This window comes from Mandrillus leucophaeus, unplaced genomic scaffold (assembly GCF_000951045.1).
Source record: "Mandrillus leucophaeus isolate KB7577 unplaced genomic scaffold, Mleu.le_1.0 Scaffold525, whole genome shotgun sequence".
NCBI classification, from domain to species: domain Eukaryota; kingdom Metazoa; phylum Chordata; class Mammalia; order Primates; family Cercopithecidae; genus Mandrillus; species Mandrillus leucophaeus.
Genome location: NW_012105642.1, coordinates 1,848,701 through 1,867,373, shown reverse-complemented (window position 1 = coordinate 1,867,373; position 18,673 = coordinate 1,848,701). Strand labels below are relative to the sequence as shown.

The following is an 18,673-nucleotide window of genomic DNA, read 5'->3' as shown; positions in this document are numbered from 1 at the left end:
AAGATCCTGGTATTATGTAACACTGAAAGATTAAAAACTATATAGCTCATACCTCATTTCTTGGTGAACTTCAGGAAAATTCTAAGCATTTAATAGAATTAGACTTCTCATTTTGACTTGTCCTCCATGTTGATTCTTTGTTTTAGTTTATCCTTATGTGGGCCGATGGCAGCTTATGTGAATCCTCATGGATATGTGCATGAGACACTTACTGTGTATAAAGCTTGCAACTTGAATCTGATAGGCCGGCCTTCTACGGAACACAGCTGGTTTCCTGGGTAATGTTATGGTGGTGGTTGCTTTTTTTTTTTCTTTTTTTTACCCTAATTGGGCAGAAAAATCCAGAGTCCTAAGCAGAGTTGCTACAATCTTTGTAATAAAAAGTAGATGAATGAGTAATTTTATACAAAAATTAGCCGGGTGTGGGGGCAGGGGTCTGTACTCCCAGCTACTCGGGAGGCTGAGGCACAAGAATCACTGGAACCTGGGAGGCAGAGTGTTGTAGTGAGCCAATATTGAGCCACTACACTCCAGCCTGGCGACAGAGTGAGAATCTGTCTCAAAAAAAAAAAAAAAAGTAATTTTATTTAAATGTCCTTCATTCCACAAATAGCTAGCAACATGTTGCACTTTTTGTATCTTTTATATAGCATCATTGAATGAAAAGTTAAGAAAAGGTTGACAACTGCAGTTGTCCTCAAATTACTGTATCCAGTTAAATCCAAAATTGTTTTTTTCTGTCACATAATTCTGAAAATCAGCTGTTTTATGACCCAGTAAAACTTTATATCTGGACCATATTCTGTAGTAATGTAAAACCGGAGAATGTTTACAAAGCAATGATAGACTAAGAAGGTGCAGAACCCACTGAATCCTGCTTTTCTTCTGGTTTGCCTTTCGTTGTTGTTGTTGTTGGCTTCAGCTTAATGATTCTCAAAAGTATGATCCTGGGAACCTGCTCCCTTCCCTCAGCCGTACTATCTTCAACTATCTTCAGTTTTCAAAGAGGGATGCTAAGAAGGGATTACATGCTACTCTAGAGTTAGGACCATGTCACTTGGATTGCCCTATCTATCTTATTTGGCACCGTATGTGAGGACTAAAACTAGAATACATTTGTTACTATAAATAGTAAATGTGGCATACTATACCTAGGGGAAAAAAAAAAACAGTTGCAATTATGTGGTTTATCTTAAAAACAAAATGCCATGGTTTGTATTTCTGGTTGCATTATCTGACAATCATTCTTATTTTAGAATAGTAGTTTTCAAGTATTTTTTGAGACGTGTCCTTCCTGGCCCATCCAGTTTAACTCAGACAGAAGTGCCTATTTCTGCAGGTGGTTGCTGTTTTCTAACTTGGCTGCAATACAACACAACAACACAAGTTAGAATGTGGTCTTGGCAACCAGCAATTTGTATAAAGAAATTTGTTAAGATTACTCTTTATTTCTATGCAGAAGAATGTGAACATGGCTTAAGAGCATAAAATTATATATAACAGACTGATGTATTACCATAGGATGTATCCAAATTAGCAAATGTTTTTAGGTTTCAGGGAACTGTATGGATCAAATCTCAACTTAGAATATCTCCTTATGCCTCTGAGGTCTGCCTTAATGATAGGTTTATATGATAGATAGGATAGGCTTGGAGTACAGAAGTGTTTCCTTAGCTGATATCTTTCCTTATTTTCTTAGGTATGCCTGGACTGTTGCCCAGTGTAAGATCTGTGCAAGCCATATTGGATGGAAGTTTACGGCCACCAAAAAAGACATGTCACCTCAAAAATTTTGGGGCTTAACGCGATCTGCTCTGTTGCCCACGATCCCAGACACCGAAGATGAAATAAGTCCAGACAAAGTAATACTTTGCTTGTAAACAGATGTGGTAGAGATAAAGTTATCTAACAAATTGGTTATATTCTAAAATCAGATCTGCTTTGGAAATTATTGCGTCTGATACATATCTAAGTAAACACAACATTACTTGGAGGGTTGCAGTTTCTAAGTATACTTTTGGAGAGCATGAACAGCAGTCTAGAATACTAGAAACATCTACTTGGGTAGCTTGGTACCATTATCCTGTGGAATCTGATATGTCTGGCAGCATGTCATTGATGGGACATGAAGACATGTTTGGAAATGAGATTATTTCCTGCGTAAAAAAAAATCTTAAATTCCTACAATGTGAAACGAATTATTTGATCCTGATGTATGGGACAGTATATCTGTACCAGTGCTCTAAATGACAAAAGCTAGGGTGACAAGTACATGTTCCTTTTTGAAAGAAGCAAGACAATGTATAATTCTAAAAGGGCTTTGTTCCTTTCCATTTTCTTTAGCTTCCCTGAGATACTGATTTGTAAATTTTGAAAATTAGTTAAAATATGCAGTTTTTTGAGCCCACGAATAGTTGTCATTTCCTTTATGTGCCTGTTAGTAAAAAATAGTATTGTGTATTTGCTCAGTATTTGAACTGTAAGCCCATTTATACTGTTCCATACAAAAGCTATTTTTCAAAAATTAATTTGAACCAAAACTACTATTACAGGGAAAATTTGCCAAAACATGTCCCCTCACACAGGCTACATGTGATACTGTATTTTGTTCAATGTAAATTGAAGAAAATCTGTAAGTAAACCTTAAATGTGAAACTAAACATGTTCTTTGTTCAAATAATATAAAATATCACTCATAATTTTAAAGTTCTAAAAAGACTGCTTTGCCACCTACCTCTTTGCTTATATTCAACGGTTTAGTGGGTCCTTTCACATTTGTGTAATAACTTTGGTTTTATTGATACTCTTTTGCTACTTTAATCAGGTTAAATGTTTACTCAAACTAGAGTAATAGTATGAGGCCAAAATACATGCCTGAGTGGAGTGAAATCAGTTGAGTATCACATTGCATATTTATGTAAATAGAGTAAATGAAAATTCAAGAATGCTTCTATTCAGGATATGCCCCTGCCTTATTTTTTCTAAGCTCTACTTTACTACTATTTTTTTTTTTTGAGACGGAGTCTTGCTCTGTTGCCCAGGCTGGAGTGCAGTGGCACGATCTCAGCTCACTGCAACCTCTGCCTCCTGGGTTCAAGTGATTCTTCTGCCTCAGCCTGCCGAGTAGCTGGGACTACAGGTGCCCACCACCACGCCTGGCTAATTTTTTGTTTTTAGTAGAGAAGGGGTTTCACCGTGAGAGCCAGGATGGTCTCGATCTCCTGACCTCGTGATCCGCCCGCCTTGGCCTCCCAAAGTGCTGGCATTACAGGCATTGAGCCACCACACCTGGCCTACTACTTTTAATAATTTTGGGTTTATATGACTTCATTGGTTGTTCATAATAGTTCTTACACTGCACTAAAACTGACTCTAAGTGGATCCCAGGAAGTTCTTTTCAGCAGCATTTGCAATGAGTTACCTTTCCCCCTGAAAAGTTAGTTATAATTTCAGTATGTCCCATACTGCTTACTAGCAAATAAAATTTTCTGATCTGTAAAAACACACATATACTACTACTGAAAATGGCTTTACACATGACAAAACCAAACCTCTGATAGCTAACTCTGCATACTTTCTATACAGAAATGGTATGTATTATATGATTTTGGGTCTAAATCTGTATTTTGGCACTACTCAAATATTTCAAAGTATTATTTTATAATGCATTTAATTACTGACCTGTATGCAGTCATTTCTGAGGCTTTCTTGCATCATAGCCCCTGTGACACTTCCTCTTAGAAATATTATACTCTACAAAATTGTTTTATCAAGGTCCAAAATTACTATTTGCTCATAGAGCACAAAGATGTTATGACTGGCTACACAGAAAGGAAATAATGATATGTCAGTATAGCAGCTGAAATAAACAGTTTGTGTTATACATTTTATTTACCTAATGAAAGCATTTAGGACTCAAATCTTTAGAGAACAAATATGTAAGAATGTAAACCATATCCTTTTAATTAATAAAATAACATTTACTTTAAAGAGAGGCATATTACCACTGTATATGACACCTGATATACATTGTCAGATACCACATAAACACATTTATCTTCCAATACCAATGTTTTATTAAAATAATAGGCTCAAGAGTAACCCTCAAGTTAATCCCATGACTGTCCCAGGCCCTGCAGCATAAAGAAATCATTGTGACAGGAAAATATCAACCACATACTAAAGCATAACTTGCTAGAACAAATCCTGTACGTATGAATGCCAGCAACTGGGGACACATTTAGTATTCATATTTTATGCAGACTTGTCAGTTATTTCCTTTTTAAGCCCAAGTTTCTTTTGGAATTCAGATAAGAACTGACACATCATAGATAGTCATTGTTCAAGGTAACCCAGTTATTTCAATTGCAAACAATAAACATTTTTTCTTCAAGACAGTTACTACTTTTTAAGATCTTAGTACTACCCTATGCAAAAACAATTTTTTAAAAAAGCCTGAACAGGTTAAGATGATAGCCAACTATGGAAACTATTCCAAAAGAACTGTACATTTCAGTGATATAAATCGGATCAAGAAAGGTGGATCTCAGTTTAGTTCTTGAAATATATTTCACAAAATAAGACCCTTGTTGTTCTACAGAGGTCCCCTAAACTGTCTTTTATTATGATGTAGTTTCTAAAACCTCATTAAGAGAGAGGGGAGAAAATTTATCTTACCAGAAATGCTCTGCTTTTTAGTAGCCATCAGTTTTAGGTCTTTTTATGTAACTCAGAAGTTCATCTTTTTCCATTTGGTAACCACTTTTTTTCCACTGTTCTCGCAACTGTTGTAATAGAGCCCCAATTTCTTTTCCTGAAGAAATGCCCACTTTTCTGATGTCATGGCCACTTACAGGAAATGGAGGAATGGACCACTGCTGCATTTCCTTTAGGAGACAGTGCTCTCCTTGGTACTTCAGTAGTTCACATACACGAGTAGTTGCATCAGGTTCCCTAGACTACATGTCAAAATCAAAATTTAGTTTCATCACACATGAAAACATACACTTAACGATCTTATCCTAAAATTTAAATACTCAACATAAATTTTTTCCTTTAAAATAAGTAAAGTTCACAGAATTGTAGATCTTAGTTTTGATAAATTATAAATTAGTGACAATACTTCATATTTCTGACCAAGCCGAGTATACACTTACATCTATAATGAAGTCTTGATAGGGTTTCAACGGGTCTGAACTATCTGTTGCTTTAATTAAATCTTTCCTATTTTTAACTATAAATAAGCCAAGGTTTTTCTCTTCTTTTGCGATCTTCAACCTCAAATCCAATTTTGTGACATCATCTTGTACTTTGAATAATGAGGCCAAAAGAGTCATTGGCTTTGGTGAAAAACCTTCAACATTTTTACTGACTTTGTCAAATTCTTCTAGACTTGCATTAGCAGGTAAACCTGTAGGGATAAAAGCATTTTTCACCTGTTTTTAGTGGGGGAAGAAAACCACTCATATCCTAAACCTTGCCACTGTTTTAGTATACAGAAATGCTTTGTCACTAGGATACATCATATAGGTTCAGTCTGATGTTCCAACTTACAGGCAAACCACTAATATATTATTGTTATTCTCTCCCCTATTACCTTCAAAACCTCTAAAATGTTGTTTCCATTAACAAGCTACATCAAGAGGTCCAGAGGTAGTGGTGATGGTAGTGTCAGACTCACAAGGCATATTCTTTCTAATCACAAATTCCTGACTTTCCACTGATACAACATCCACCACCCATTCAATGATGTTACTGAAATTTGAAATAATATACCCAAGCTTCCAGAAGTGTGATAAACCATATAATCCCACTGTTCTTTGTGAAAATGAATTACATTGACTGAACAATTTCTGTGTACAAGTTACTCTTCTAAAAGAGCTTTACATGTATTAACTCACTGAATCATTTAGCTTTTCTTTTAGACAGACGGTATATTACTTTTAAACCCCTTTTTTGGGTTAGAAACTAACCAAAGTTGCAAAGACTAGATAAGGGGCTGAGCTTCCTTCAAACCTAGATCTGACTCGAGACTACTCTACAAGCACCATAGGCTGTCTTTGAGCTGTTCCCTACTCACAACAAAACGTACCCACCCCATAACCAAAACTTTGTCTTATTTTAAAGTACTCCATTTCTTCATCAAGAATTCAACCAAATGAGTCAAACATTTTTTCCTTATGAAATTTGAAACCAGGTATTTCAGTGCCAAAAATTCAAATACTTTATAACTTGCTCTCACCTATATAAGGAGCCACATCAAGATCATAGATAAGGTGAATCAAATGATTTACATGGTTACCAACAAGAATTTTTTTCAGTTCCACCCAAATCCTTTCTCCTGATATTCCAGCCAAGCCTTTTGCATTTTCTGCAATTGCTTCCAAAGTCTCAGCATCGTGGTCACCAGGTTTGTCTACAATTCTCCCATAAAACCTACAAGACAAAATCTTCACAGGGTATTACCTCTATATTGGCATGTCACAAGAAAAATCTGTTTTTCATTTTTATTGATACTATCCCATACATCTACTGGTATTTTAGTAGAAAGCAACTGGTCATTTCTCCACCTCCTCTTTCTTTTCCCAGATAAGAAAACCCTACATCTAATAAAGTATAAGTAGCCTTTCTGAGGTTAGCAAGAACTAGAACCTCAAGGTCTCAACCTCACTTCCAAATCATTGACTTAAGACGTTCAGAATGGTCATCAAATGCAATTTCTGAATTGGCACTTGCAGTAGATGAAAAAAAAATAGCATTCTTGTAAAGGGAGCAAACCAAAACAAGACTGCAGTGCCTTAACAGAGTAGTCTTAATTCCTCAAAACTTGCCTGTCTGTACACATTAATACTTTCAATGAAAACCTTCAAATATGACTAATCTAGTTGCACACCTTGGAGTATATTTCATGGAATCTTGGCACTGGAAGCCCTAACGTACATGTGTTTTACCACTCATATCCTTAAAATTCTAATGAACACCCTCTATTCATCAGTGGTCCAAAGTTAATGCTAAATAAGTAAATTAATGCTAAATTTGGATTAGTGATCCAAATACAGCTAAGTCTTAATCTATGTTCTATTATTTGTAAGAGAGACTACAGATACTCAAGTTTAAAAAAACTACATTTATTGACAAAATATGATCTGTTACAGAATATTCTGAGAGCAGTCCCAACCAGTGAAAAATGAGTATTACTTGACATCAACTAGCCAATTCGGATAGTTTTTAAAAAAGGTTAGTGTGTGACATTTAAAAATCACTGCTACTCACAAAACTAGTCGTGCATTTCATATTTACCAACTTTATCCAAGTTTTTCTTTTTTTTTTTTTGAGATGGAGTCTTGCTGTCGCCCAGGCTGGAGTGCAGTGGCGCGATCTCGGCTCACTGCAAGCTCCACCTCCCAGGTTCATGCCATTCTCCTGCCTCAGCCTCCCGAGTAGCTGGGACTACAGGTGCCCGCCACCACGCCCGGCTAATTTTTTGTATTTTTAGTAGAGACTGGGTTTCACCGTGTTAGCCAGGATGGTCTCAATCTCCTGACCTCATGATCAACCTGCCTCAGCCTCCCAAAGTGCTGGGATTACAGGCGTGAGTCACCGTACCCGGCCCATCCGAGTTTTGAGTATGTCTTTATACTGTGATATGTTTAATCATATAACAGGTATTTCTTTTCAGCAAAATCATTTTGTTGTGAACTATCACCCGATTTCCACGACCACCTAAAACCATAAGCTGTATGAAGGCGAACACTTCCACTCATTCATTACCATGTTTAATACACCTAACACAGGGATTGACCTGTGGTAAGCATTCAAACATCTGTGTAACTAATGGATCAATGAAGGAAATATCAATCAAAAAGAAAAATGGGCATTTAAAAAAATGACTTAAACCAGAATTACAGGAAAGATCACATAAAGTATATGTGCTTTCTGGGAATGAAAATACAATATGAAGTAGCTAAGTAATTTTCACTCATAAGGCATAGGATGCTAGGTCTCCACTGGAGACAGACATCTGGGATGTCACCATTTTGTACACTGACCTGCTGTGGGTTTCATATGACTAGTGTTACGCTCTAGTGATTATATTAAAACTAGCACTTTTTATTTTTAAAAATTCTTACCTGAAGTATCTTAAAATTCTAAGATAATCCTCTTGTATTCTCTGTTTAGCATGTCCAACAAATCTAACTTTCTTATTTTTTAAATCTTCATAACCATCAAAGTAGTCAAATAAAGTGCCATCGAAACCTATTCGTTAGAAGAGAGAAAAATCACTGTTGGCAAATAAGAATTTGAAAACACAAGAAAATCAGCTAAGCACTATCACAAACAGTAAAAATTCAGCAGGGTGAAGAGTTATTAAAACACAGGTATTCATATATATCAGCTATCAAATGGAAGACAATAAAAGACAATCTTTTAGTTTGTTTAGTTGCATTTACAATTGCAACTAAAAAGGTAATTCAAGAATAACCTAAACAAGAAATATGCAAAATTTGTATGAGGTGGAGTGGAGCCAACAAGACACCATACAAGCTAATTTTCACAATATGGGAAAATAAACAATAGCCAAAATAAAATGGAAAAAATACATAACAGGATTAACAGAAGAAACGAAAATATTTCATAATCTTGGAATGGGGAAGATCTTTCAAACTCTACTTAGCAAGAAAACAGAAAACAAAACACAAAACAACAGGATTTTCGAAGAAATAATTGAATGACATAAACAATCAAAAATGCCTGTATGGCAGAAACTACTGTCACACAGAAAGTCATAAGTGACATCTTTGGAAAAATACATGTAAGCCCATATTAAAAAACATGGCTAATTTCCGTAATATATAAAAATTATTCTAAATAAGGCCACATAAATAGAAAAATAGGCTACATATAAAGGAAATATAGAAATCTCTTTAATAATGAAGATTTTCAACCTTAGTCATAAATTCATTTTTTGTTCTTTGAGGCAGATTCTCACTTTGTCACCCTGGCTGCAGTGCAGTTGGTGCAATCTCAGCTCACTGCAGCCTCCCAGGTTCAGGTGATTCTCCTGCTTCAGCCTCCCAAGTAGACCTGTCACTACGCACAGCTAATTTTTATATTTTTAGTAGAGACAAGGTTTTGGCATATGGGCCAGGCTAGTCTCGAACTCCTGACATCAAGTGATCCGCCTGCCTCAGCCTCCCAAAGTGCTAGGGTTACAGGCATAAGCCACCATGCCCGGCCAGTAAACACACATTTTCGAGATAGCATTTTTCAGATCGGCAATGATGCAAACATTTGATAACAGTGTTAGCAAGGGTGTGGTAAAAACGGGCAGTCCTGTTCGTTACAGATCAGGAGACTTCACTACAGAGCCTTTAAAACTTTGTGAATTTTGAACCATGTTAATCTATTAGCCATTCACAAAAATGGTAATAAACAAATTCATATGTCAAACCAAAAAAGAAAAAGCAACATAAAATAATTTTATATATATGTACATAAAACCTTAAGTATTAATTAGTAGAGTGACCACTTCATACTGGTTTGCCTGAGACTTTCCTAGTTTTAAAGCTGAAAATCACACATCCAAGGAAATATTTCAAACTCAGACAAACTAAGACAGTTGGTTACCATGGAGACTTAAGAAAAAGAAAAAGGAATTGAGAGCCGAAACACAGACACCATTCAGCTAACCAAATGGGGAGGTCAGTGATCCTATGAGATACTTCACTCTGTAGCATTACAGAAAAGAGGCACTGACAACTACTTGTCAAAAATACCTCTTGGTTGTGTTTGAACTTGAATGCTCTTTGATTATCCCAAAAGCAACAGTATATTGGTAAGTTCACACTTAATGCTTAACTCTTCCCAAGCTGTTAAAAGTTTTATATGCATAGTAACTTTTAAAAGGGAACCATCTTGACGTATCTGGCAAATTTCGAAGGCTCCAGATTCAAAAAGAAAATGAAGATAAAAAAAAAATATGTAAATAAACAGACAAAAATATGATAACAAAGTAGCAAATATGGTATATCCATCTCAGTGTTATTTCTCCTAATGAAGAGACTTGTAACTCTCCCTGGGGAACCTAAAGGCAAGATCAAAATTTGGAGGAAAAAAAATCACAGGAATATGATCAAAGCAAAAATAAGGGTTTGGGAAGCAAAATAACCAACCATAAATGCCAGAACTATGAATGCTTGATCCAATAAGGCTTGGAAAAAGCCAGGATAGAAAACTACACAAAGCTTAGTAAGCATCATATTGGTGTGTATTTTGTTTTGCTCTGAATATCATCCTTTTAAAATACAGTAAATAAAAATATGAAATACAGCTGAGTTGCAGGGAATAATGTAGTGGTTAAGAATGTGACCTCTGGAGTCAGGCTGCCTGAGTTGGAATTCCGATCCTACACTTTATAAGCTGTGCAACTTTGGGCAAGTTACCATCGGTTAAATAGCAGTATCTGCTTTGCAGGGTTGTCAGGAGATTGTACATAACGTGCTTAGAACAGTGCCTGGTACGTTATAAGGGTTCAGTAAACGTCAGAAAATGATAGTTCCAATAAGAACAGCTTTTATTTTATAAACTAGGACACTGAAAAAGAATGTTGGTTTCTCTCTTTCAGTATGCTTATGAGAAGTCAGTTAGACAAGACTCTCTATATTGCACTACTTGGAGCAGTTTCTTCTATGAGTAAATATGAGAATAAATAAATACCTGGAGCTCTGACTATATTAATTGAGAGAAAACGCACCAATTGGGCTCTCTATGGTCATATATTGCCTAGGCTTTGCAAACAAGCCAAAATAATGGTTCTCTATGACTTAAACTAAGTTACTTAGTATCTCTCAGTCTCAAGTTTCCTCTTCTATCAAGTGGGCTTAACACACTTTATGAAGTTTTTCTGCGAGTTTAATGAAATAAAGTATATCAGGTACCCAGTGTTGTACCTAGAACCCAGTAGGTACCCTAGAAATTGTATCTGCCATTACTGTAATCAGCAAGAGATCCCACCTTAGCTTATAAACTTCTTGCCCATCCATGCATGAAGCAAATCCTATTACTTCATCCTTTTACCACTATTGTTGCTACAAACTAGGTTATGAATAGCAGATGTTTCATCCTTTTTTAATCCAAAATCTTAAACATAAAGGGCTTGTCTTAACTTTAAAGTACAACATATGATGCATCAGTAACGTATCAAAACACTAACCTAATTCATATCTACCCCCCATATAATTCCCAGTGCTTTCATTAAACATAAAAGTTAAGCTGAAATAAATAGGTTTCATCTTACATACTGACTCTGATTATTGATGACTGCTAGAAAACAATGCTAAAAAAGAATCTGAGGTTGTGTGTAGGCTCAGCAGTAAAAAAAGGTGCTGAAGTCATTCACCATTGTTTGCCAGGGAAGCAGAAGAAAGAGTGAATACACATGCATGAAAGGTAGTGCAAAGGAAAAAGAATGATCCTGGGTGTGTGTGTGGAGTGTGTACATGTACCGTGTGTGCATTTTCCTTCCCTGAAATGTTAATGTTGTTCAGATGCAGTTAAGAAGTTAGCACTGACTGAATGTGTACATGTGTCAGGCACTGTTCTGAGCATTTATCATTATTAACTCTTAAACCTCACAACGGCTGTACAAAGGAAGCCAATATTAATTAACATTTTTGTTTTGTGGCTAGTGAGTGATGGAGTCAGAATCTGACCCCAAGGATTTTGGCTCCAGAGTCTTTTTTTTTTTTTTTTGAGACGGAGTCTCGCTCTATCACCCAGGCTGGAGTGCAGTGGTGTGATCTTGGATCACTGCAAGCTCCACCTCCCAGGTTCACGCTATTCTCCTGCCTCAGCCTCCCGAGTAGCTGGCACTACAGGCTCCCACCACCACGCCCGGCTAATTTTTTGTAGTTTTAGTAGAGACGGGATTTCACCATGTTAACCAGGATGGTCTCAATCTCCTGACCTCATGATCTGCCCGCCTCAGCCTCCCAAAGTGCTGGGATTACAGGCGTTGAGCCACCGCACCTGGCCCAGAGTCTATTCTTTAAAGCAATCTGCTAAACCATCTCTTAGAAGAAATTAACGCGAATTCTGAAGTTGAATAACGTTTCCAGAATGTAGGTTTTACTTGAAAAGAAGGCATTCTGATAGACTCAAAATATGGTTTTATCTGCAAGTATTACCTAAAAACATAGAATTTATAGTGAGATCTCTGCGTTCCGCATCTTTCTGCCAGTCAGTTGTAAATTCTACCTCAGCATGTCTTCCATCAGTGGTGACATCAATCCGTAGTGTAGTAATCTCAAAATTTTCTTCATGAAGCTGCAATTAAATACATGGTGTTTTTGTTGTCATTTAAATTCGGTTTCCATACTACTGAATTGAAAAACAGTAAGTTTTTGTCTTTATAAAGAGATGGTACTATAAGCCCTGACAGTTATAGTCTTTTTAACATCAACTACCATATCTAAACATTGAAACAGAAAGATATCCACGTCATTCAAAAACAGATCCAAAGACTGATTTTTTTTTTTAAATATCCATCATGATTAAAGAAGATGAGTTTAACATACAAACATGTCACCTCTGCCAGGTGATGTGGAGAAACCCTCAAAAATGTTCTTCAATTTCAAATCAAGCTATTATCTGAAATACTTTTAATAGCTCCTGTTTGCAAAGGGGTGAATGTCAATTTATGGAACATGTGCCATTGAGCAAAAGACTGATAAACAGTAAGTACAGTTAACAGATCCTGTAACTCCCTTACTGATAATTCCCAGGGAAATTAAAATAAAGGCCGGGGTGGTGGCTCATGCCTGTAATCCCAGGATTTTGGAGGCCAAGGCAAGTGGATGACTTGAGCTCAGGAGTTCAAGACCAGCCTAGACAAGATGGTGAAACCCCGTCTCTACCAAACATACAAAGAAAAACAGCCAGGTGTGGTGGTGCATGCCTGTAGTCCTAGCTACCTGGGAGGCTAACGTGGAAGGATCGCTAGAGCCCGGGAGGCAGAGGCTGCAGTGAGCCGAGATCACACTGTGCACTCCAGCCTGCACAACAGAGTGAGGCCCTGTCTCAAAAGAGAAAGAAATAAATTAACATAAAGAGTTACCTCTATCATAGGAAGACAGACTACCTCCAGCTGGGGAAGCTGTGTAACTTCGTGATAGGGTGGCATCTGTGCCAAGCCTTGAAAAAGCAGCAGGGTTTGTACATGCAGGTGTGGCAGGAAAATTTCAAATGAAGAGAAAAGATGACCAAAGGCATGGTGGAGAAAGAGGAATATATGTAAAAGAGAAAGTATATTTGACAGACAGCATATTAGCATTTAGGAGTAGAGAATAAAGTGTTTTATGTGCCAAGAGTTAAGAATGTCTTCATTTAGGAAGTGAAAGCCATTCATGATCACCAGAAGTCTGTTGTAAGATTTTTCTCAATTTCATACATACTCTTCTCTAGATACAAGCTACATCTATCTCTCACTATAGAATTCCAGAACTCAAGAATTTGAGGCACACGTATCTCTGAAGGCAAAGAATACGGTAAGGTTTGAAATAGGAAAACTGTTTGAAACTCATTTTAAGAAATAATCAGACCCACCTAGAATGACTCCCTTAACGAGGCCGAAAACCAGGGATTGACCCTCTAGAAAGGTTGAACCAAAAATAATCAGAACTTGTTTCACCAGGCACAGATGCTCATAGGAATGAAGCATCATAATGAAAACAAAATTAAAGTGAAAATTAACATGACCCTCATCCCTTTCCCTACTTGGTTTCAAGATGCTAACAATCAGGCTCATTCCCTGGCATAATACTGGAGTATTCTTCTCTGATTTCTCCTAATGAAAACTCCTACTGAGACTTACACTGGGAGTCCCAACTGGCTGACACTTCCCATGCAAAACTACAATAAAGCCCTCAAGTGTACAGCATCACCCAAATATAAAGGCAGAGCCAAAGAATACCCATATTTAAAGAAAGCCAACATGAAAGAAAAAACTCAGAAGAAACAAAGACATTGTCAAAATAACTATAGTAGATATCCTAAGAGAAATAAAAGATCTTGCATCTGAAACATGAACGGGAAGCTTTCCAAAGAAATATACTAAGACAGACCTCTTGAAATTCTACAAGACCACAGAACTTGCTAGTATTATACAATGACTGGGAGACGAAGTTAAGGCACTCTCATAGAAAGTAAAAGACAGGAGAATGTAAAATAAAGACAAAACAAAAAACTAGAAGGTCAGTCCCAGCAATCCAGCATCCAAATAATAGGAGTTTCCAAAGGAAAAAACATTTAACAAAAGGGATGAAATTATGAAAGAAACATAAGAAGGCCCACTAAGTGGCCTGCACAATAAGTGAAAATTATCCAAAACAAGTTATATCATCTTGAAATTAAAAACATTAGACATAAAAAGATCAGAAAGACTTCCAAAAGGAAATAATGGCAGTCAGGTTTTTAAACAAAAGAGAACTCTAAATGGAACTAGACTTAGTGGCAGTACTGAAAGCTAGAAAACAATACCTTTAAATTTCCGAGTAAAAATTATTCCCAGTCTAGAATTCTATAATCATAACTATCAAACCAGTGTGGAGGTAAAATAAACACATTTTCAGACGTGTAAGGCTTCCTCAGGTATTGGATTATTAAAATGAGGGCTTAAGCCAAGAGAGAACAGCACATGGGACCCAGGAAACAGGAGATCTAACAAAATAGAGAGGCCAAGGAAATTCCTAAAAGTCCATATTGGAGCAGGAAGACAGCACCAGGTAAGATGTTTCTCAAACACGCAACTGAAACTTGATGTAATGTGTTTAAATCTTTTGAGAGGAACTCTACAGTTCTGGCAGAGTGCAGGAATAAATTAGTGGTACATGGAAAGCTATGTAAAAGAAAAATGCTATTAACTGCAGGAAAATTAAAAACCATGCCAATAGATGAAATGTAATCACAATATACTCCACAATCTGGCTGTAAACAATACAGAGTCGTAAACGTGAACCCTGAATATTGATTTAACCAAAAATTATGATATAAATATACTAGGAAGATAGAAGTAGGAGAATTACATGTGCTTGTTGTTGAGAAGGGTGTGGTAAGAAAGCTAAATCATCTTCCCTCATGGAAAGTCAATACATAACACATCTTAAAACTGCGATAGTAAAAACTAAAAAGTAAACACCATAGTATACAAAGGTCTTTTTTAGAAATGGAGAAATAACATAAAACTTAAACATGACTGCAAGAACAGAGGACTGCAGGGTTTCAGACAGGGGTAGAAGAGACTGACTTTTCGTTATTTGCTCTTAACTAGAGAAAATTATTAAGTTTTTAAAAATTACCAAAAAAGCAATGTAATTAACTGTCAAACTTTTGACTCACCCTGGCAGTAATTGTTCCGTGCTTTTCTCCTTTGTTGTTTATCATCCGAATCCCAGCCGACTGAAACATCTCCTTCATTTGAGTAGGGGTAGCAGTAGTGGCAAAATCTACATCCTGAGGCTTTACTCCATTTAACAAATCCCTCACTGCTCCTCCTGCTATTCTTAATTCGTGATTCTCTTTGACAAATAATTCTGAGATGAGAGAAAAAAAGATTTTTATTCCCAAGTTCTTTATTTCAATGTGTTTAACCACAAAGTACGAGGCTTTTCCATCTAGTTGGAACAGCAGAGATTCATTCAACTGAGGCTTTTCTTAGGAAAAATGAGAACAAGGCCCAAAGAAGTAAAAAGACTTGTCTTCAGGAGAGTGCCTCTGAGGACCAACGGGAAACAGGGAACTTGCAGAATTTTCCTTTGCTTATTCAGAAGATAATTCAGAATTCCACAATGCCTCAAAGTGATCAATACAAATTTGAAGTATTACTAAAGACTAAAGCAGGTTAGGCGCAGTGGCTCACACCTGTAATCCTGATACTTTGGAAGGCTGAGGCGAAAAGATCACTTGAGCCCAGGAGTTCAAGATCAGCCTGGGCAAACAGCAAAAACTCTAACTCTACAAAAAATAAAAATAGCCAGGTTCAATGGCGCACACCTGTAGTCCCAGCTACTTGGGAGGCTGAGGTGGGAGGATGGCTTGAGCCCTGGAGTTCAAGGCTGCGATGAGCTATGATCGTGCTACTGCACTCCAGCCTGGGTGACACAGCAAGACCTTATCTCAAAAAAAAAAAAAGAAAAAAGTAAATCAAGCAATTCTACTTTCTTTTCCCCATTTATGTGCATACTTTAGAAATGGTAACATGTTCTTTTATATCTCTGTGTGTATAAATAGATGTTGAGGCAGGATGTTCATGCATCAAACTATCAGACAACATTAGTCTATACCACTTATGATAAATGTTTATAGCTAAAAGTCCTTCAAGAAATGATCTGTATATAATTCTAAAATCAACTCCTATCTGTGCTCTAGGTAGAACTGTTTGGACACTGAACAACTACAAGCAAGTATATAGCTGACTCCTCTATATGTACAGGATAAGGCAAAATCCACTATAACTATATCCATATGCCCACATGGAACCTAGTGAGAATGGCATCCAGGAGCTGGCCTGTCACAATATTAGGTCCTGGGGTCCTGTGGAACAGAAACAATTTCACAAAACATCAATATCTAGACAAGCCCATTCTGTGCCATGATGGATCGATCAAGACAACTCTGTAATCACCTAAACATACACAAAACATGAATACTGTCCATGATACACCCTACAATAGTTGGTAACAGTGACTGTGCCTTACCAATTAGGTTTAGTCTCACAACTGTACTCAACTTCTAGGAAAGCATTATTAAGACACCCAATCAGACAATTACTTCTGCTTCCTGAGAGCATCTAACCCACTGCAAAGCTCTACTACCTTAAATGCTCTCCAAAATGACCCAATACAAGCCCAACTCCTATAAGAAGTCATTTCTAAAGCCCTCTTACTGAGTATACCTCTGGGTTCTCCAGGGTCAGCATGCTACTCCTCACTCAGCATGTTGCTCCTCACTGCCAGGAGTAACAACCCAACTTGTGTCCCTGTTGGTCTTTGGCTAGTGGGCAGTGACACGAGCATTCAAATAAACTCATCATACATCAAAGTTCCAGCACCTCTAATCACAACTCAGAACATAATCCTCCGTCCCTACCTCAACGTCTTCTGTTCTCTATCCTGCCCACACTCCTCTTCTACCTATTCTTCCCACATCTTTCAGCCCCATTCTCTGTAGACTCCTTAAAATGATTTGCTTAAAAATAACAAATGCGGGGGCGTGTCCAAGATGGCCAAATAGGAACAGCTCCAGACTCCAGCTCCCAGCGTGAGTGACACAGAAGACGGGTGATTTCTGCATTTTCAACTGAGGTGCAGACCGACACCTCACACCTCACACGGCAGGGTACAGCCCTGAGACGAAGCTTCCAGAGCAAGAATCAGACAGCAACACTCGCTGTGCAGCAATATTCTATCTTCTGCAGCCTCTGCTGCTGATACCCCAGCAAACAGCATCTGGAGTAGACCTCAAGCAAACTCCAACAGACCTACAGCTGAGGGTCCTGACTGTTAGAAGGAAAACTAACAAACAGAAAGGACACCCACACCAAAACCCCATCAGTACGTCACCATCATCAAAGACCAAAGGCAGATAAAACCACAAAGATGGGGAAAAACCAGTGCAGAAAAGCTGGATATTCAAAAAATCAGAGCGCATCTCCCCCTCCAAAGGAACACAGCTCATCGCCAGCAGGGTAACAAAGCTGGACGGAGAATGACTTTGATGAGTTGAGAGAAGAAGGCTTCAGTCGATCAAACTTCTCAGAGCTAAAGGAGGAACTACGTAACCAGCGCAAAGAAACTAAAAACCTTCAAAAAAGAATGAAAGAATGGATAAAGACAATAATCAATGCAGAGAAGACCTTAAAAGAACTGATAGAGATGAAAACCATAACACGAGAAATATGTGACAAATGCACAAGCTTCAGTAACCAACTGGATCACCTAGAAGAAAGAGTATCAGCGATTGAAGATCAAATGAATGAAATGAAGCGAGAAGAGAATGTGGAGAAAAAAGCGTAAAAAGAAATGAACAAAGCCTCCAAGAAGTATGGGATTATGTGAAAAGACCAAATCTACATCTGATTGGTGGGCCTGAAAGTGACAGGGAAAATGGAATCAAGTTGGAAAACACTCTGCAGGATATCATCCAGGAGAACTTCCCCAAACTAGTAAGGGAGGTCAACATCCAAATTCAAGAAATACAGAGAACGCCACAAAGATACTCCTCGAGAAGAGCAACTCCAAGACACATAATTGTCAGATTCACCAAAGTTGAAATGAAGGAAAAAATGTTAAGGGCAGCCAAAGAGAAAGGTCGGGTTACACACAAAGGGAAGCCCATCAGACTAACAGCAGATCTCTCCGCAGAAACTCTCCAAGCCAGAAGAGAGTGGGGGCCAATATTCAACATTCTTAAAAGAATTTTCAACCCAGAATTTCATATCCAGCCAAACTAGGTTTCATAGGTGAAGGAGAAATAAAATCCTTTACAGATAAGTAAATGCTTAGAGATTTTGTCACCATCAGGCCTGCCCTACAAGAGATCCTGAAGGAAGCACTAAACATGGAAAGGAACAACAGGTACCAGCCATTGCAAAAACATGTCAAAACGTAAAGTCCATCGA

At 37.5% G+C, this 18,673-nt stretch overlaps 2 protein-coding genes across 2 annotated transcripts in view; one reads left to right on the top strand and one right to left on the bottom strand.

The window, feature by feature from the left end:
* CRBN (cereblon) overlaps nucleotides 1-2,946 on the top strand; it is a 30,086-nt gene extending 27,140 nt beyond the window's left edge. Inside the window, exons 10-11 of the mRNA XM_011996817.1 lie at nucleotides 147-278; nucleotides 1,700-2,946. Coding sequence (XP_011852207.1) covers nucleotides 147-278; nucleotides 1,700-1,880 — 313 coding nt within the window. The 3' untranslated portion in view covers nucleotides 1,881-2,946. The remainder of the gene's footprint in view (nucleotides 1-146; nucleotides 279-1,699) is intronic.
* Nucleotides 2,947-3,878: 932 nt separating this feature from the next.
* Nucleotides 3,879-18,673, bottom strand: part of TRNT1 (tRNA nucleotidyl transferase, CCA-adding, 1) — an 18,702-nt gene continuing 3,907 nt past the window's right edge. The window contains exons 2-7 of the mRNA XM_011996820.1: nucleotides 15,394-15,707; nucleotides 12,186-12,324; nucleotides 8,130-8,256; nucleotides 6,242-6,435; nucleotides 5,157-5,410; nucleotides 3,879-4,958 (exon numbers count right to left, since the gene is read on the bottom strand). Coding sequence (XP_011852210.1) covers nucleotides 4,695-4,958; nucleotides 5,157-5,410; nucleotides 6,242-6,435; nucleotides 8,130-8,256; nucleotides 12,186-12,324; nucleotides 15,394-15,707 — 1,292 coding nt within the window. The 3' untranslated portion in view covers nucleotides 3,879-4,694. The remainder of the gene's footprint in view (nucleotides 4,959-5,156; nucleotides 5,411-6,241; nucleotides 6,436-8,129; nucleotides 8,257-12,185; nucleotides 12,325-15,393; nucleotides 15,708-18,673) is intronic.